The sequence below is a fragment of the Anarhichas minor genome, unplaced genomic scaffold, assembly GCF_050575085.1.
Source record: "Anarhichas minor isolate MPS153535 unplaced genomic scaffold, ASM5057508v1 ptg000043l, whole genome shotgun sequence".
In the NCBI taxonomy this organism is placed as follows: Eukaryota; Metazoa; Chordata; class Actinopteri; order Perciformes; family Anarhichadidae; genus Anarhichas; species Anarhichas minor.
This window is the reverse complement of record NW_027466489.1, coordinates 6,142,251-6,163,429: the sequence shown is the minus strand read 5'-3', so window position 1 is coordinate 6,163,429 and position 21,179 is coordinate 6,142,251. Positions and strand designations below refer to the sequence as shown.

Here is a 21,179-nt window from a genome sequence, read left to right as displayed (position 1 = left end):
ATGTCACCCAGTGCTGCTGTCTCTATAGTCATGACACAGTCCATGTCGTCATGTACAAATGTTGATACTGAGATGTTTACTGAAACCGGAGAAAAACACGGTTCTAAATGTACGCAGTTTGCAATGGATTGAGCAGAATGCCTAAAATAAGAACATCCACATTTGATTCCATCTAACTCATCTCCCACCCTCCCACACAGAGCAACCCTTTCACCTGCTAGCTGGTTAATTATCACCAGCAGCTATTTCGAGGGCTGACGAAAAGAGAATCTCAGTGAATGAATAGATCACAGAACGAACAATCAGTATAGAGTGTTGGTTCTTCAAATCTTTTAATCTAAAAACTTGAGTCTCTATACCAGCATTTTTTTTATTTGCCATTTCAGAAACCACGCATGAAAGTAAATGAAATGAGGGGTAAACTAAATAAATAATCAAATCATATATTAAAAAGAAAAGTGAAAAGCAACCACAGAGAGAAAATACGACTATATTGCAGCAAATATTTGACTGAAAATAAAACTGAACATCCGAAAATCTCTTCCCCTCTCCAGCCCCCAGATAAGGAAGGAGGTCTGCCGAAGCAGGTAGGCAACAAGACAGAGTGCGGCCTGCTGGGATTGGTCTTGGACCTGAAGCGGGATTATCAGCCAATAAGAAACCAGATCCCAGAGGAAAAGCTTTACAAAGTCTACACCTTCAACTCGGTCAGGAAGTCCATGAGCACAGTCATCAAATTGTCTGATGGGAGCTTCCGCATGTACAGCAAGGGAGCCTCTGAGATCGTGCTCAAAAAGTGAGTCTGGTTTTGTGATTAAAATGAGATGATTCTGATGGTAGTAGCAGTAATATGATATAATCAAGAGCTTTTTTTATTTTGAGTGCATAATGTACTTGAGGGTATAACCTATTGTACATTCCCCGCCTAGGCAGTGAGAGAGAGCTGAATTTCCACGAGAAGGTCACACAATTGTGTCATTTTACAGAACATTACAATAACAGTACAATAACAAATGAGTGACTCTGAGAAAAACATGAGACGCAGTTAAAACGCTTCCTGCACCCAGAAAAGGAGCAGAAATGATCTTTTTGACGTTGAAAATGAAACGTGACATTGTAATAAATGGCTGTTACACTGTGGATTAAACTCATTTAACATAAATAATGTACAGATAAAGCTACGCAAAGCCTAATTTCAGGTTATGTTGGGTCATTTTGACAATATCAAAGTTACAGTATTACAGTACACAATTTAAGATACCCTATTCCCACCACTCCACTCTTAATTACAGATGCAGCCATATCCTGAACGAGGTGGGTGAGTCGAGGGTTTTCCGTCCACGGGACAAGGACGAGATGGTCAAGAAGGTGATCGAGCCCATGGCATGCGAAGGCCTTAGGACCATCTGTGTGGCGTACCGTAACTTCTCCGGTGATCCCGAGCCCTCCTGGGACGACGAGTCCAACATCCTCAATGACCTCACAGCCATCTGTGTTGTTGGGATAGAGGACCCTGTCCGGCCAGAGGTAGGAGAGTGTGAAATATTTTGGCAACATACTGAGAGGAGTGGATGTTGGGTAAATGGGCTTTACTGTATGCTACAGTATAAGCAGCTGAGTCACTAGTCTGTTCTCCTCACCATGACTTAAAGGTTGTACATGTGTTTAGGAAATCTCTTATTTATTTTTCACATTGCTTCAGACTGGGAGAATAGTACATGTGTTTTTAATGTAGTAGTTTGATGGAAGTATTAATGGAAGAAAGTGTTGTACACCTCTGAGGATAAGCCTCTTAATGAACTCTGTACATGTTGTTGGAAGAATGAATCAGTATTTGAGGACTTTTTTATCCAAACTGAAGACAGTTTGGATAAAAAAGTATGCTATCCATAGGAACAGAGTATTTTATATTTACTGTGTACTTATCTGTTGTTTTTAATATGGGATTCTGGACCAGCCTCTAAAAACCTCTTTCATGCAATTTTCCTTGAATGTTCCTGGATTTCAAATCCTGTGATTGTTAATATGCCTCTTAAGTAGTTGGCAAAGTAAACCCATTCGTAGAAAGCCCACGCCACACATATACAGTTCAGGATTTTAGTTACATCAGACCAGAAGGTCTTTGTTCCAGTGTGTCAGAAGTGATGATTGAGAGGGATTACTTTTTACGAGTCTATACATTGTTTTTTCAGGAAATTCCTGCAGCTTTAAAAAGGTGGGTGCATTTTAGTCATTTTGCTAATCAGAGGGATGGCATCCCCCCTCATCCCCCTTCTCCAAATCTCTAACTGGCTGAACATTTATTATTGCATTCTTAGTCTCGAGTAGTGGAGGATAATATCACATCTAAACAACTGGAGCTGTGGGGACAAACATTGAAGAAGCAGCAACACTCTTGTGATAGTATACAGCCTGCACAGTGAGCTCATAGAGAGGGATCATGTGTCATTTGAAAGACTTGACATTAGGGTGTGTGTGTTTGTCAATTGCTTCACTGATTGATTGCTTCACTAAATGATTATTGATTCGTGAAATGCACACTCCAGACTGGACCGATCAGCTTGATTTTAGACGGAATGTTTGCAGCTCAGTTTCCATACTTTGCTAATATTTTTACATGTGTGTTTTACAATGTTACGAATTGTGAATATACACTGTATTATATAGATGATATGTTAATATATTGATTCCTAACATTGGTTCCTCAAATGTTCAATTTCTGGTCGGGACACGGCTTTAGGACGTTCAGAGTTTATTTGACTAGATATTGACGTGTGGTATAGGTGAGTTTCATACTTTAACTTAAATTTATTTTATAAGGGGACTTCATTTTATTATTGTTTACTTGTATATTGCAGGGTAAAATTTTATATTCAAAATTAAATAATAATTCCTGTAAAAATCACCAAAAATGTACATTATGTAAAAATCACCTCATTTGGAGACACGTTACAAGGTTTTGCACCCAACAGTGACAATGTATGCATTCCTGGAGATTAAACTCCCAAACTGCAATGAAATAGAACTCACAGTAGCTCCACTCGGGCTACTGGCAACATTAAAAAGTAGTATAAGGCATCATTAACTCTCTTTGAAATGAACTTAATCACAATAATACTTACATTTCTTACTTCTAATACTTGTAATACTGATTCTCTTACTTATTAATTTGTATTAAAACAATGTGCTGCAATTTGACTGCAGGGCTTTTACTTGTAATTCAGTCGTTTTCACTTTGTCTCATTGCTAATCTTTACTTTGAGTTCTTCTTTCAGCTCTGTTGAAGGTAAAAAAAAAAAAAAAGCAATTGATATAAATAAGTGGTGCATCAAGAAATGATTTCATGATGAATTAAATTTAAAGAAAATAAGAAATATAATTGGGACAAAGACAGTCTGGTGGAAAGAGGTATCTATGTGCACAGCAGGAAACTGACCTCACTTGACAGCTCCTGTGCAGGTACAGGGAAGCAGGAAGCTAACTGACTACTGCATTATTCAACTTCCTCCTTTCATCTTTTTTTCCATCCCCCTCCTCCCTCTCTAATAAGGGCTCTCATTCACCCTCTCCCCAAACATGTTTTCTCGTTTCCACCTCTCTCCGTATCCTAGTGTTTGACTTTCACCTTTCTCTGGTTGCTCTCTTTTTCTTTTGACTTTCTCTGCGCACACACCTTTCTTTCTCGCTACGCCTTTCTCTCTCTTTCTGTGTGAAGCCGAGTTATGTAAGCATCTAAACGGACCGAGATAAAATAAGCAGGTACAGAGAGTATCAGGACAAAAGAGAAACCATCATCCTCAAATTGAATTAGTTAACTAGACAAGCTAACAAGAAACCCTTTTTGTATCACGGTGTTATTTAAGGTTGTATATTTGAACAAACTATAGAGTCGTCCTGAAAAGAATAACAGTTAAACATGAAAACTTAAAAAAAACAAGAAATATGAAGGACAAAAAGCTGAATATTGTATAGTGGACATGCAATTATGCTGATTTTTGCAACATGTGATCCAATAATTCCCAATTTAGGTGTGAATATAACCCCTTGCATTACCCAAAACCTGACAATTTGCATAATTTCTCCTTTCTCCCACCACAAAGGCCACTTAACATATTTTCAATAACTGATGTGGAAAAGTGGCGCACTGCTGCAATCCACTAACATCTTTCCAAGTCTCTTAGTAAGCCTGGCTAATATAGGAAATTAGATGACTTTCCTCTCTGCTAAAAAGGTCACACAGAGTCGTAAACATGTTTTTGGTTTATTTATTAGTCTCCAGTTTCTTCCCTCAGAATCTTTTAATAACTGTAGCTGCTCTGTGGGGTTGCCTCCAGAGAGAGGAGAGAAAAAGGAGAAGAAAGAGAAGAGGAAAGACAGAGGCAGAGAATGATAAACAGACTCTAAATCAAGTTTATGTCAGAGGAATGTCGGGCCGCAGGAGAAGGAGGACGGGTAAGAGGAGAAACCGAGGAAAACGAGTGTAACCAGATCCGTATTAGAGACACGAGAGGCTTGTTTTTCAGTCTCACCTACTAGCCTCCTACCCTCGACCTTCGTCGGGCCAGATTGTATTTTTAATAAGTCTCCGCTCTTCTGCTCTCCTCCTCTCTCCACCTCCTCTTTCGGATGACCAGTCAACCAGAGCAGTGGGAATCCAAAGGGAAAAAAAAGAGTAAAACAGGCACGTGGGATGACAGATTGGCAGGCGGGAACTTGATATCTTGATAACAATGACTTGGTGAGAGCAGAAAAACCAGGATGTAATATCTTACTCCTCTTGCAACAATATTAACTTTAAGAGCCTTCTTAATTTGTCAGATCGTAATATATATATAAAACAGACTTCTAATGAATTAATCATGTAACTTGTGTTTTTTGTTTACTACTTTAAATTGCTGGGGCAATTATAGCCACAATTCATGATCTTTATTTATTAATTTATTTTGTGAAAGTGATGAGGTGAAAAGCTAATTTGGCTTCATTGTTGTTGTTTTTTCAACACTTAGTCCTTTTCCAAAATGAAAATTAAAGCATATCTGGTTGTTTTTTCTAAATTATAATACTTCTGAGCTTTTTAAAGCATTGCACTTCTAATCTTTAAAGTATGAGTATGTCACTTTTGAAAGAAGAAATAACACATTATTTATTTTACAAATGAGTTGAATTCAGCAGCCATAAAACACATCTTTGCTCACTTCAATATACTCAGGGATTTTGCAGCTACGGCCTTATTTAGTCTGGTATGACCAGTAACTTATGGTGGCTAATATTATTGAACTTTAGATAAATATTGCCGTGTAAAGGACATTAATGAGTCAGCTGACTGACTCATAATTTCTCCACTTCTGCTACTGTTATTGTAGATTTAAGTATTTCACATGTGGTGGCATAGTTTTGCTTTAAAGCTTTCTATAATGAGCCATACATTATAATTGTAAGCTGCCCTCCTCCCCTGTATAGATTTACTTTGTAATCCGCTCCCCTTAAATGAGTTAAATCCTTTGTGTTATACACGCATGAGCAGCTTGATTTGGCAGTTCGGCAGTCCCGATATATTTATACATTGCGGTGGTGGATCCGTCATATATTGCACTTTGCATATTTGAGTACAAGCATGCTCACAAGTGTTTGTGCAATATGCACAAGTGTCTGTTAGTGTGAAGTGGAAAGTATGCATATTCCTTCCTCCGTGTGTGTGGCAGTGAACAGAAAAAAAGAGACGCAGGCCTATGTGTATGTGCAAAAGAAGGAGTTACTTTATGTGCACGTGTTTGTTTGTTTGTGTGTGGGTTTGGAGTGCAGTGCTCGCCCACACTGACCTTTGTCAGGAAGGTTTCTGAATTAATATTCAGCTTTTGCTAGCTTTCTACCACGGATCAATCTACATGCAGTAACTTCTCCCAGTAATTCTACTGGTATAATGTCTCTAGGGAAGAGAGAGATAAATATGCAACGTCTCATTATATATCTTGTTAGTACAAAAAGGGACAGAGGCAGCATACTGTTCAGATAAAATAAAGGTTTGATTGAGTTGGATTCGTTTTGTGTGTGTGTGTCTTGTATTGATTGATTCTACTGGTATATGTTCTTTAAAGGGGCTATAATCAATATTTTATAGTAGCAATGTATTACATGACTTCTTGTTCATCAAAGGAGTTGATTAAAGTGCCGAAAACAATTGCCTTTGCGGTTTTCTTCAGTCTCACAGCTCTCGTACTGTTGTGTTTTTTATGGCTGCAGCAGGCAGCTGTTTTCAGCAATGAAGCCCTAAAAACTTACTATGTGTTACCTACACAGCACCAAATGGACTGTCAAAGTCAATGACTAACCTGGTGAACATAGAGGAGCGTTTAGCAGCAAAAAGAGAGACATTTGTCTCAGGAGTTAGTGGAGACCCAAAAAAAGAGCCCAAAGGAGAGTGAATATCTGACTTGTATTAATCAGGTGGCCAGAAACGTGACTGCAAATCAATGCTAATAAATGTGTTCTTGAATCACTCATTAGGTGCCCGATGCTATCAAGAGGTGCCAGCGTGCCGGCATCACAGTGCGCATGGTGACAGGAGACAACATAAACACAGCCAGGGCCATAGCCATCAAGTGTGGTATCATCCACCCCGGAGAGGACTTCCTCTGTATCGATGGCAAAGAGTTCAACAGGAGGATCCGCAATGAGAAAGGAGAGGTACAGTAACTCTGTCAGAGTGAGAGAGGCTGAGCTCAGAAGACACAAAGATACCTCTCTAAACCTAAATCATAACCACCTGTCCTTTTATTTCTGTCGGTGTGTGCACGCCCAGGTGGAGCAGGAGCGTATCGACAAGGTTTGGCCTAAACTCCGAGTTCTGGCCAGATCTTCCCCAACCGACAAGCACACACTCGTGAAAGGTGAACTGGTTGCACTGTTGTCATATGCATTACTGCTGATGGAAATTAAACTCACCTTGCCTTAACATTGGTCGTCTGCTTTACTGTTTATATAATTTGTCAGAGTTTCGCAAAGGCCATAAATAACTGAAGTTATTTGGTCAAGATTGTTGTCGTTCATGTGTTGAGTGTATTTGCACTGTGTGTTTGACAGGCATTATTGACAGCACTACGACAGACCAGAGGCAGGTGGTGGCTGTGACAGGAGATGGGACCAATGACGGACCTGCACTAAAGAAAGCTGATGTCGGATTCGCCATGGTGAGCAAACCCTATTTTATTTTAATTAATTTGTATCTTTTTCTGCCTTGCTTGCTTACTCAACATCTGCAAATATCTTCTTCACCTCTGCAGTATGTAGGGTTTCTTCTTAGGATCTCTGCCTCTGCCTGTGTAGATTAGGAGCTCCCCCTAGTGGATGTCTGAGATCACAGTTTCTCTGCAGTATACTGTATATTACTTTTCAAAAATACAATATTTGGTATTCATTTTTTTCTTCTACATCTGCTCTCCTCACAAATTAAATAATGTGGCTCATCCACAGCACCATTTTCCTCCCTGGTCCAATATCTTAAAGTCCCCAACCTAATTTCACGCTCCTGTAATCAATAACACGGACTCTAAATGAGTCTGCATCATCATGAGGGATGTCCCGGTATTGGGCTAATCAAGGCATTCTTAACTGATCGATAATGGCAATATATTGAGCCCGATCCGATCCTTTGTTTTACATCAAATATGACACAGGTGTTGTTATTTGCAAAGCAAAAATATTACATGGAGGCTTCCTTGTTTTATACGTTTTGCTTTAGAGGAAAAAAAATCAAGTAATAGCTTGGATGCAAATGTTTTTTTTCTTAATGCAATGCAGAGCTATTCAGTTGTCAAACTTATACATAACTTTAATGTACTTGAAGGGTGCACTGTGCAGCTGTGTTATCTATGAAGTTAGAAGTAGGCCTATCAGATAGGCACTCGGTATCGGCATATACTCAATATTAAAAGAGTGAGATCAAGATTGGGAGCAAAAAAGAACATCCCTAATGATCATTATCCATCATTATAACTGACTCCTGTCCAGAGTCCAGTTTTTTTCCCAGTGGCTGCAGAGGTGATTTAGACGGATTAAGTTTAGGAATAGTGCAATGTGATGCAATAGATTCTACTTCTTTTCTGACTGCACCTTTTCTGCTCTCCTCCAGGGTATTGCTGGTACAGATGTGGCCAAGGAGGCGTCAGATATCATCCTGACTGATGATAACTTCAGCAGCATCGTTAAAGCAGTAATGTGGGGCCGGAACGTCTATGACAGCATCTCCAAATTTCTCCAGTTCCAGCTGACTGTCAACGTTGTGGCCGTCATAGTGGCTTTCACTGGCGCCTGCATCACGCAGGTCAGAGGCGTGTGTGTGTGTAAATATGGGCATGTGATTGGGTTGTATTAGCATAACTGTATTCTGTTCTGTAATTCAAAAGCTGTTGAGTGGAATACTTCAAGCAAAACAAAGGAGATAATTAATTACAGACGTGTGAAAAAAGTGAATTAGTTACTGTAGAAGTACTAGTTATTAGTTTCTTTTCACCCCTCCTTGTACTGACATTTGTTGTTTTTTTCTGATTTCCCTTACATGTGTGCAGGATTCTCCTCTTAAGGCCGTGCAGATGTTGTGGGTGAACCTGATCATGGATACGTTTGCATCTCTGGCCCTGGCCACAGAGCCTCCCACAGAGGCTCTGCTTAAGAGGAAGCCATACGGTCGTAACAAGCCTCTAATCTCCAGCACCATGACGAAGAACATCCTGGGACACGGAGTCTATCAGCTCATCATCATTTTCACACTGCTCTTTGTTGGTACGGACCATAATTTTGCTCTGCAGTACACCAGGGGATCTGCACCTGATGTGTCAGGAAATGGGTTCAGAGTTAATGACATCACTCTAATTGTGTATTACCCCCCCCCACACCGTAGGAGAGAGGATCTTTGACATTGACAGCGGCCGTAATGCTCCTCTCCACTCCCCTCCATCTGAGCACTACACCATCATCTTCAACACCTTCGTCATGATGCAGCTCTTCAACGAGATAAATGCCCGCAAAATCCACGGAGAGAGGAACGTCTTCGATGGCATCTTCAGGAACCCCATCTTCTGCACTATTGTTTTTGGCACCTTTGCTATGCAGGTAAGCAGGTTATTTTTGGTTGGTTATTATCATACGTTAGATGTGATATATTTTCATGACTTGTGCTTTGCTTTTTGAAGATTGTGATTGTGCAGCTTGGAGGGAAGCCATTCAGCTGTCAACCTCTGAACCTGGAAAAGTGGATGTGGTGTGTTTTCCTCGGACTGGGAGAGCTTGTCTGGGGACAGGTAACATGCAAACTCATCCGGCGCTGTCTTCCTGATTTCCGCTGTGCTTGTTTTCTTGCTTTAATTCTAGTTTGCCATGTTTTACTCTTCCTCTTTGTATCTCTACTGTACTGGGTGCTTGTCACCTTGCATTTTGACCTGGTGCTCTGTCTCCTCTATGGGTTAGGTGATAGCCAGCGTACCCAATAGCAAGTTGCGTTTCCTGCGGAGGGCTGGCCAGTTAACTCAGAAAGATGAGTCACCAGAGGAGGACCCAAATGAAGATAATGAGGAGATTGACCATGCAGAGAGGGAGCTGAGGAGAGGACAGATCCTCTGGTTTAGAGGACTCAACCGCATTCAGACTCAGGTGAGGACACAAGTTCAATCTCCAAGTTGCGATTTGTTTTTTGATTTCACAGAGAGATTTTGCTTCCTCCTGAAAGAAAGAGAAAGTTTGATTGAACAGGGTTACTCTTATCACTTGTATCTTCACTTAATGATAAAATGTGTTTGTGTACTCAGTTAAGCAGCAATAAATAGCAACCAGATCAAATTTCACCAGGCTGTTTTCTGACGTGGCTTTTTGTTTCACTTTTTGTCTGTCTTTGTCATATAATCCATTTTTATTTGGACGTAGCACGACCTCAGATAAATGCTGAGAAGCCTAAGAAGAAGTGCTAGACTATGTTGTATGTTCTTTGTGTTAGTCTGTAACAGCCTTAAAGTAATTGTATCTCAAGATGGTATGTAGGTACATGAAGATGCAGCTTTGGCTCTCTGGACTGAACGATCACGTGTGTGGACCTGTGGAAGCTCGACAATCAATCCTCACGGGTTGAATACAGCTGGGCAAGAGTCACTGAATTGTTCTCACTGTGACCAACTCTGCACACCGTTATCACTGTGATATTCAAGAAAGTGTTGCTTCTGTGTTAGAGTTGATTTAATTTCACTGATGTGTCACTAATGGTCCTGGGTGAAGCTATCCCGAGACATGATACTGTCATCCTACAGAGGCAGCCGAACATGGTTAAGTTAAAGAAAAAATACGGGTGAAAGGGTTTATATGGGTTCTTTATTAAAGGAGAACTAAGGTTTATTTAACTAAAAAAAGCAGATGACATCAATAAAGACGGGTCTAACGAGGCAACAGGCAGTGGTCAGATGATCAAAAAGGTTTTATACAAACCCCTCAGATTCTTAAGATTTATTTGGAAGAGAAAAAGAAAACTAACTATAAAATTACTACACAGAGTCTTTGTTTTACACATTCAACACAAGTTACAGACCAACTTCCTGGTTCAGCTTTGACCTACTATACTTGCTGTAGTTCTGCACACTTAAAGGTTCGCTTTGTAATGGCGGATTATTTGCAACAATATGCAGAATAAGGTAAATAAACAAATCTGGCAACCTGTCAATACGTCTGACCATTTGTTGCTCTGTTGTTGATGTTGCCACCCTTCAGAATTTCTGTCATTATTTAGTGAGAACAATTTGATCATAATCAACAGAACCAATCGCCGAAGCTGCAAAAATAAGACTTTGTACAAAAGCTGCACTAAACCAGAGTTTTTCACTAATTCATGAAGTAAAATCAGTGGAGAGGCCACCGAACAAAATACCTTGAATAATGTAAATGACTGCATCTGTATTCTTTGCATCTTTGAAAGGGTCGGATCACACAAAGTAGCAAACTCATTCTCTGCCTTACTTCCTATAGCATCTAGGAAAAGAAAAGGGCGCCTAAATACAAAGGAGGTGAAGGGAATTTAGTTCTGTGGTGCTGACGACATTGAAACATTACACTTGAAATATTCACCAGCAACACCTCTTCCCAGAAATAATGGCACCATTACTCTGGATAATCCACCAAGTATACTGTCAGTAGTCTTCATTGGATTACTTCCTCAGTAAAAGTAGTCCCAGTTCAAACCTTTCTCAGGGAGATCTGTGGATCATTTATAGAGCAGTGTGGGACATTGTTTCTGGAAAGACGAGTCGCTGTTCATTGTTTTTCATGCTGTGCGCACCGTAGTTAAAAACTCATTTACCTCCATTGTTTTTGGTTGGGGGCAGAAATCTTGCGGCGAGGTAAGAGAGATGTTTTTTTGAAATTTGGGTGAACTTACCCTTTGAGTCAAATTGAAAAATGTTTGTGAGGGGATACTACACCCTGACATTTAGTTGTGTCCCCCCCACCCCCACCCCCATCGTGTCATGATTGAGACACTTTGTACTCCCTTTACCATCCAAAGTCACCCAGCAAGTCAACCTGTGTTGCCATTTGGTCTCTGTCACTCTGAGCAGCCATTTGTCCTCTCCTGTTCCGCTCTCCTCCCACAGATTGATGTAGTCAACACCTTCAAGAGTGGCACCTCCTTTCAGGGGGCGGGGGCTCTGAGACGCCAATCATCCACCACCAGCCAGACCCAGGATGTAACCAATGTTTCTAGTCCTAGTCACGTGTCCTTGTCCAATGCCCTTTCCTCTCCTACAAGCACTACTGCTGCTACTGCTCCTCCCACTACTGGCCGTGAGTCAGAACTCTGTCAGTCTGCTTCTCTGCTCTCTTTGCTTCAGAGGTGCCATCATGTCATGAAGTTATTTTTCTCTGCACATTGTCTGGCTTGTAATTCTTACAACAAATTACCTTGACACTCCCCATTTTGGGGTTGGCATCTCTGAAGAATTTTTTTTCTTTCTTGCTATCTGCTTTTTTCATTTCCTGTCTTTCTCTTTTGTCTTTTTGCTGTTCATACTGGATTTCAAATTCATCTTGATATCTCCTCCCATGCTTGGGTGTACTGTCGTCTCATTGGTGAATGTGTGTTTGTTTCCTCAGAGTGCTAGGAGCGCAGGACTAAGGGTGATACCCACGGCGTGACATTTCAGGTTGTGAGTTTGTCTCCCTCTGCTCATCCCCCATCCACCATCCCATTCTCCAATCCGTCCATTTTTATTTCCCGACGGACATTAATGTGAACTAATTCCAATCAACTCACCAAAGGACTGGGTAAACATTCAAGTATAAGCTGCAGTGTTGTCTTATTTCATCTGTGAGTTTGCTACTGATGAGGCAAATCACACATTGAGCGGATGCACATAAAGGAAAACGTAAAGGAAAACATAAAGGACGCTACTAGTTCATGTGCCAGACCTAATAAAAAAAACCTGCAATAGCCACTTTCAAAATGTTCTTTCAAAAGGGGATCCAAAAAGGTGCAACTAAAATCTAACCACAAGAGGTCACTGTCAAAATCAGGGACAATGTCTACTTAATTATTTTGTCCACTTCCATCTTCTCTTTCTTCCTCTCATTTTTACACACACACACACACACACACACCTTGTCTCTAATATTTATCTACGGATAATAAAACTCTACCGAGGGTTGTGTGGACAGGAATAGAGAATCACCATAAAGCAGCGCTGCACCGATGATTCATCCCGTCTTGTCGCTTCATACTGTCAGTGTAGTTGACTGTCATGTTGCCATAGTTACGGACATAGATCCTCTGCAGCACCAGCGATGTAAATTCAACCCCCCCAACTCCACCCACCCGTTTCTAACACCCCATCAGTGTTACTTGTCAGACATCCTGTCACATGCACTCATCCCGACAGGCTCCTCTTATTATTTGTTTTATCTGTTTTGTCTCCTTATACGCTACTCTGCCACGGTTACAAGAGTAGAAGTACGACAGTATTTACAGAATATACTGTCCTCCCAGCTAATAGAAAGCTCAATATCAATGAGGCTTTCAATGCACTGTTCATGTCTTTTAAATCATCTTCCCATGGAAAGGTTGTACATTGTAACATTATCGTACCAATATATTTTGTTCCAAGAATTTTTTTAATATTCAGAGCTAAAATTATTGATGAGAAAACTATTTTGACATTCGGTAAATCGTTGAATTCATTTATCAACAAAAAACACAAAACATTGACTTTCTAAAGTCTCAGAGCTTTTTAAGATTTACTTTTTTATCCCCTCTTCTTTTATATCAAGATAAATTGAGTGCTTTGGGGTTTCTAATATGTATATAAATAATATATATACTGTATATTCCTGCATTTGCGGCCAATGAATGACAATTGGAGAATTAGAGAATCCGTATTTTTCACTCACATTTTAATATATCTGAGAGGATAGATTTCAGTAGCTTTGGCATAAAATGTTCCTATAATAAACACTATATTTATGGCTTCGGCTCAACAAAAAGGTTTAGGGTGAGACAATATTTACACTTAATAATCCTACAGAAGTCATTTCAGGTGTCAACAGGAACATCATTGATGCAAACATGATGACATGATACCCCTTTTGTAACGTTTGTATACACCCCAATGTGCTATCATGAGTCAATGTCTCGTGTAAAAACAAATAATGTCGTTGTAGCTGATATTGTACATGCAGATAGGGTTTTGATTTAAACAACGCTTTCCTAAAATCCATAAATACCACTATCTGTACTGAGGTTCACGTAGTTGCTTGGGGCCTATACTTGAGTGCTTACTTAGATGTGCATGGAGTTGAAAGCTGTCAGACCTCTGACAGTAAACTTATTATTTTCATTATTCACTTCCATTTGTTTTGTGTCAGCAGTCTGTGTGCCGGTGTCCACTTCTTCACGGTCCGGTTGTCTTTTGGCATGTGATTTGTGTTTACCTCTTATTTACTTGCTGTGTTTATAATATCTTAACCTGTGTGTTGGCTCTATTTTTTTGGGGGGGGGGGGGGGTTGTCGTTTTGTTGTGTTTTACACTGCAATGCTTGTGTTGACCCTCCTCATGCAGAGTTTGACTCTCTCCATTGCTCTGTTTTGGACCATGCTTCACACCCACCCTGTGCTATATGTGTGTGTCCCATTCAGAGTCTGTGTGGATATTGTCCCAGACAGTGTTCTGGTAACTCCAGAAGTTTTTAAACCACCTGATTTGGATCTCTCAGATCTAACCTCCTTCCTTCTTACTGACCTCGTCCACCAGATTTCTTCAAACCTGCATGTGATATTCACCTTTCATTTTTTTCTGTGAGCATTTCATTTATTAACGTGGCTTGTTTCTAGGTATACAGCACATTGGACTAAAGCGTATACTTACAACGAGCGTTTGTGTTGCTTTGGTATTTTTTTTTCTTGAAATGTATGATTTTGTTTTGTTTTTACGATTGTGTTCCTCACGGCTTTACTTAGTGCACGCCAAAATCGAGTGACTTGTGAACCGTAGTCATGTTGTGAAAGCAGAACACAGACTGCAGTTGTTTTCCTCCTTTACCTTCTCCTTCACCTCTTTATCCTCAATTGAGAGGTTCTCTCCTTCCCCTCTGTCCCTTCTCTCCTCCTCTCCTCCTCTTTTCTCTCATCCCGAGGGTCCTTCCCACCCTTCCGTTTTGTCTCTGACATCACCTCTCATTGTTTTTCTTCTCTTTCCTCCCTTTTTTTTAAACAACAGATCCGCGTTGTGAATGCATTCCGTAGTTCTCTCTATGAAGGCCTGGAAAAGCCAGACTCCAGATCATCTATCCACAACTTCATGACACACCCCGAGTTTAGGATAGAAGACTCCACGCCCAACATCCCGCTCATCGACGACACGGACGATGATTCTGCTCGGAGGATGAAGTACTCCAGCCAGCCCTCATCCCCCAACAAGAATAACAACGCCATCGACAGTGGCATCAATCTCACCATCGACACCAGTAAATCAGCCGCCTCCTCCGGCCCCGCCAGCCCTCTTCACAGCTTGGAGACCAGCCTCTAACCCTGATCCTAACCTCAGCTCTAACCTCTAATGTCGTTTCCTTGCAGTCTGGGGGCACCTTATCTAATTCCTCCAGATATTTAACTGCAACCTTACACCTCGTCACCCCCACAATTTCACCTACTCCATCTCAATTCTCATTTTCCAACCCCCCCCCCCCCCCCCCCCCGTACCCCCATGTATTCCCCCACACAGGACAGGTCCTGTGACAAAATCCTCATCTTTCCTCCCTTAACCTTGAGCTCTTAAAGCTCTCTCCGCTCCTCTCGAAATGGAGAAAATCTAAAGTAATATGTCAAGGTGAAAAGAAAAACAAACTTATCATACAATCAAAAAAGTGCAACAAAGCCACAAAAGCTACACAGCCATCGTGCTTTTGTGGTTGTGTGTGTACGGTGACGGCGGTGGCTGTGTGTATGACTATATGCGTGTTAGCATGTACTGTATAAGCGTGCCGCTGACTGCACATGTGTGTGACTGTGTCTTTAGTGGCATCGGGAGGAGGACGATGAGGAAGGAGACACTGCTGAGAGGAGTAAAAATCACAAAACAGGACAGACTCGAAACTCCCCTTACACTCCCTCTCCTCAACAATAACATTGTCAATACTGATAATAGTTTAAATTAAATTGAAAAACATTGTTATTATTATGATTCTGATTCTGATTATTATTGTTATTATTATTGTTGCTCCTGCATGAATGTACATTGCCCAAGTTTTATTTTAAAGGGTTTTACTTTTATGGGAGATCTTTTGTTCAGATGGGCTCGGCCTTGCAGCGGACTACTATTTTAATGACGGCTTCTCTGAGATCCTGGCCTGCAAAGTTCCCTCTTCTGTGTGGCATGAAACATGTACCCGACTGTAAACATTTATTTCATCCATAAACAGAAATGTGTAACGAGGTGGTGGGGCTCAACTTGCACAGTAGTTTTGCACCTATCGGAAAAGAGGAACGCAAAATAATAATGATGATGGGAGCATTTATGGTATATAATCTATAAATATGAATACATATAAATATATTTAGAGAGAGTTTATCTTTGTTTGTCGGCATGTTGCCTTGTTCCTGCTTCAATGGCTCAAAATACTTTGACTTATTTATGTCTTAAAGAGAATGTAATTTGTTTACAACCTCGTAGAGATAAACTTCCTGGTTTCTAGAAGGAAAGAGGCAAAACTGAAGCTCAGAAGGACCGGAGCTGCGTTGGTGTGTTATTACTGAAAAAAACGTGCTGGAATTTGCCTGCTATCTTTTCAAATATTGTAGATATTTTTAGAGGATTAACAAACAAAAAGAAACCAAAATATAATGGGATACGTAGTAAATGTGGAATCTTAGTATTACTCTTTATGATTGTTGGGATCAAGTTGGAGTGGCTTGCCTTTTCTAAACGGAGGCCTCCTTTTTGTGACAGAGGGGGAATATTTAATTATTTTTATCACTTCTCTTTTTTTATGAGTTTTTTCTTTTTTTTTGTGCTTCAGCGCTGGCCTGGGGTCAGGGCTCGAGTCAAAGGCTGATATCAGGACCTTTACAGTGAACTTTCTTCCAGATAAACCTGCTTGTTCAAAGGACTTGATGTTTAAAAAATGTGTGTGACCACCAAAAAGGCTGCATTCAAGTCACATTAGACATCTACAGAGTTATATTTGTCTTATCTGTGCAGCATGGAAATCAGACCTTTTTTTTTTGTTTTCGTTACAAATTTGAAATATATTGTGTTGTTTATTTTTTTTAATTTAATTTTAATTCATTATTTGTTAAAAGGATTTCAGTTTCCTCTAGCAGAGTGACGCACGCAGCCCCACAACACTGTTGGCATTTTTAACATCAAAAAAAGGAAAACTGACACACAAAAAATGACAAATTACAACAAACATGGAATGTTGCTTTGACTCTTTTTCTATATATAAAAAAGACGATCCTTTTCTGCACTATCTGGTTATGAATGAAAACTTCTGTGGTGTAATTCTAGATGTGCTTTTGTGTGTTTTAACCAAGCTTGTCCTTCTGCCGTCACAGAATATACAGTACTCTAGCATCTCAACTGTACTCACTAGTCGTGAACTATTTATTGTGCTTTGACCAATCAGACATTACCAGAGATAAGTTACATACAGAAGGCACATTTAAGCAGTCTTATTGCACTCAAAAGGACAAGGCCACTTAACTAGTCTGTACTATTGTTATTTCTATTACTAACCGAAGTCATTGGCAAGCATGACGTGAGAGGCTCAATATGCAACTTGAAAAAATTAACGATTTTTCTACTTAAAAAATCCTATACACTACTTCAGTATATTCAACATTTATCCGAGCTGTTTTTTTTTCTTTTTTCTATCCTCCTCCTCTGTCATTTCCCAGTCGATCCGTCCATCTGGAAAGGGTGCACAAGCTTTACCAGTCAGCTCAGGCGTGTTGAAAAAGTAATATGGACCATTTGAATAATATCTGTCTTATTTAAGTTGGAAAAAAAACTGTCTGGATTCTGATATTCTGCTTAGAAGCTGTTGATTTATTTTGTTTCCCTTTCCAGTGTTTTAACTTGACAATTTATTTGTTTATTTGTCTGTAAAAAATTAAAAACAATAAACAAAAAACATAACAACAGCATTTTCAATAAAAAAAAAAAAAGAGACTTAAGCCAACATTTTCCAACCACTTTTACATCCAGAAGGACATTCAGCTTTAAGAGAATGCAAACACGAGTTTAAAAATAATCTTTGTAAATACAGCAATGAGTCCACTGAGGACAGAAACTCCATGCGGACTGGTGTGAAAACAGGAACTCTTCCTGACTACGTCTACCATCATGCACGAGTCATACTGCCGATGCAGCTGTCTGGCTGTATGTAATCAATCACTGCTCCTGTCAGAAACACTTTAAAACAACATGATTACATCCAAATAAATACTTGTGTTGTAACGACCAATGATTATGTTAATGATGACCCCGAAGATAATGATGATGATGATGATATCAATGATACTTCTTGCAATATACTCTCACCTGCCTCGATGTACTGTATTTAGCAGCATGCAGTTTGTGGAACAAAGAAAAAGAGAAATGCCAACAGATAACTTTTTGGCATACTTAGCCATTTATGGGTAAGTGATCTAAGTGTTCATCTTGTTTTTATGATATTTTTTTTATCTATACAATAATTGTAAATAAAGAACTCAATGTCTTTGTTCATTTAATACTATGCAAAAAGTCATGCTTTTCTGATTGTTACCCACCCTTAATCCTAGAGTGTGTTGCTGGAATGTTTGTGGTCTCAAAAGTCAGTAAAAAAACAATGTGATGTAAATTATTTTTTAGCTTGAGGGAAGTAAAATGATGATGAAATTATTATTATGATACCATGAGGGGATGATAATAATGGTGGTGACAGTGATGATGATGATAATGATGAACTGTGACTCTTGCTGCTTGACTGTCCCATTTACAACACTCCTGACAGGAGCGCAAGTGAAAAACTAAATAAAAACCAACCAAAAAAATATTGAAAAACCCTAAATAAATCTCCCAGAGCAGCATGATCCAGCATGGTGTGTCCTGGCCCCGTGTGACATGTCCTGTTCTGATTCGTTGTGCTTCACCTTTCAGTGTCAACTTTGATTGTTTTTCCATTTTCACTGTTTTGTTTGAAAAGGTTCTGCTTATAGAACGTGTGTGGGGGTTTCAGTGTGATGGTCTAAAGGAGCTCTTGTTGTAATGCACCGTAAACCATTGGGTCCCAACCTTTTTACCTCATTACCCTTTCAAGCGAGGAAATATTAGGGCATCCTGATGTCCAACGGGTTTAAGGCGATGACCATGTACAGTATTTCTTGCAACATCACTGGTTTCCTTTTGTCTCATATCATTACCATCTTTCTAACCCTTTCCTCTCAGTTTATACCGTCTCCTCTCCGATACAGGCATAAAATGTTTTTGAAAAAGTGATCCAGCAAAGTGTGAATCTGAGATTGTTACAGTAGAGGCCTGATGATGTATCACTGTCCCTTATTTCATAAGAAATCAACAGCCATGTGGACGTTCAGTGAGTCTGTACTTAGGCACTGTGGTGCTTTGAGCTAACTGCAATGACGACCCATTTGCATTATTAACAGACATAGAGAATGCTCTGGGAATGTGATGACATAATGACTGAAAAAAAATACCATACAGGGTATCTTGAAGTTCTGTTGGTGATGTCTGTGAAGTGTTTTCTGCACTTGTGATACGTTGTTTACGTTTTACTTGGGTTTCATATTTTTTTAAGACTAACCATGATGTTTTTTCTAAACCTAACTAAGTGGTTTTTGTTGCCTAAACCTTAGCGAGTGTTTTTGTTTGAATTCACAGTGATAACCGTGTGTTTACTGCGATGTGGCGTGCCATAGTTTGACGCACTATTAGAAATGGACGTCTGAAGAGCATTACAGCACTACTTAGTCTTCTTTCCATTTCTAACTGTTGATACTGTCTAATAGTATCAGTTAGCTTGTAGACTCTGAGACTCCTCAAGCCCAAGCTGTTTGCCTATGAGGGAGAGATGGATGGATGGCAACCATGTCCCAACCCAACATTCCTCTTGCATTTGCAAACAGTTTAGTCCGTGAAGACATGATTAATATCTAGGTGAAAGATGGAGCTTGTTGTATAATAGAAAGGTCATAGAAGACGTCTATGACCACTGGAGGGCAGTATTTCACTAGAGATAACTGAAGACGCCATTAGGTCGTCCCTCATCATCCGTGGTAATCCCTGTAAAGTGTCTCTTGAGCATCAATGCTCTTATAAGTGAGTGGTGCAAAGGAATCCGTTGCATCATTTCAGTCTCCAGAACTTAATTAGGTTGAACATCGCTGTTGTTCACGACAAGTAGAGGGAAGACTTAATAAAAAGAAAAGCGTCACTGTGCTCATGCTTTTCCCTTCAGTGTTTGTCTGAGGTTATGAGGACTTTGGACAAGTTTGAAACTGAAGTTGAAGAACTTAATGGGAAATTTGTCTTGAATTTTTGTGTCACTTTAGTCTGAAAAAACAACTGAATGTAATAATAGTCAAGTTAAAACCCTTTCATACCATTTGAAATGATAAAACCTGCATTCATTGTTTTTTTCATCACTTGGGGCAACAAGCAATAAACTCAACATCAACATATGATCACCTTCTAAAGTTGACATGGTGAATGTGTTAACAAGCAGCTGCTTATTCATTAGCAGTTAATTGAAATGAATACATAGATAAATGTAAAGTCCTCTTCACCTACTCCTCACCAGCTTGTTGCTGGAAGGGTCATGTACAGTGAGTCTATCAGAGCCTTTATGCTAAACTACAGAGGCCTGCTGCAGCTGAAAACAGCATAGATGAGAGTAGTGTGAGTGAACCAAACTTCAAAGTTGAAAACCAATACAAGGAGACGTTAAAATGCTCCGTTGAGCTTAGGGGAACTGCCAATCGGCTAATCATTTTGTACTGTACATGTGAAAAATCTCGGTCGCACTTGCCATAATTACAATGCAGGCTATTTATTTGCATTAGTCCAAAATAAGATGTGGATAATTAACCGCCACACGCTGAGCAGAAATAGATCCAGGCTCACAACATAATGCATGAGGTAGAGGAAACAGGGTCAGTGTGGACATAATGAATGGTTTGTATGCAGGTCGATAGATGTCAATGACTATCACTCTTCACTTGACTGACCCTCATCACCAAAGTATAAATTGAACCTGTGTGTGTGTGCGTGTATTTGTATGTGTTACTTTTCTGTGGTTAATTATTTTGATGACACAAGTTGTTTGCAGATGTTGTGCATCGCTGTCAGCAAACAGAAAATGTATTAAATGATGTATGTATCTGCTCTAACTGCAGCAAGTTACCGTACCCAGCGAGCAAACTGGTTACAGTGGTAACTTAACTCAGTGGTCCTTCAAAGGCCACGGAGCATATCCTAACCTTACTACATTTTGCGAGTTATAAAAGGTTTTCACAATATTCCCAATAGCATATCTACTGAGTAGTATGTCCCCACTGTGCCAAATTTAAGAGGAAGTAAGCGCCAGAAAAACTTACATCATTTTTCCTATCTATCCGTGCAGATGGTTTTATTATCACTGCCAGAAGAATCAGGCGA

General features: G+C 39.9%; 1 protein-coding gene across 5 annotated transcripts in view; it reads left to right on the top strand.

The window, feature by feature from the left end:
• atp2b2 (ATPase plasma membrane Ca2+ transporting 2) overlaps positions 1 to 19,001 on the top strand; it is a 79,073-nt gene extending 60,072 nt beyond the window's left edge. For 3 of the 5 annotated variants that reach the window (XM_076110560.1, XM_076110559.1, XM_076110558.1), the window contains 11 exons: positions 555 to 796; positions 1,293 to 1,527; positions 6,505 to 6,684; positions 6,800 to 6,887; positions 7,081 to 7,187; positions 8,129 to 8,320; positions 8,565 to 8,778; positions 8,897 to 9,108; positions 9,189 to 9,296; positions 9,463 to 9,645; positions 14,739 to 19,001. In XM_076110560.1, the coding sequence (XP_075966675.1) occupies positions 555 to 796; positions 1,293 to 1,527; positions 6,505 to 6,684; positions 6,800 to 6,887; positions 7,081 to 7,187; positions 8,129 to 8,320; positions 8,565 to 8,778; positions 8,897 to 9,108; positions 9,189 to 9,296; positions 9,463 to 9,645; positions 14,739 to 15,047 (2,070 nt within the window). In that variant the 3' untranslated portion in view covers positions 15,048 to 19,001. The other 2 variants (XM_076110556.1, XM_076110557.1) reach the window with 1 other exon arrangement.
• The last annotated feature ends 2,178 nt before the right edge of the window (positions 19,002 to 21,179 follow it).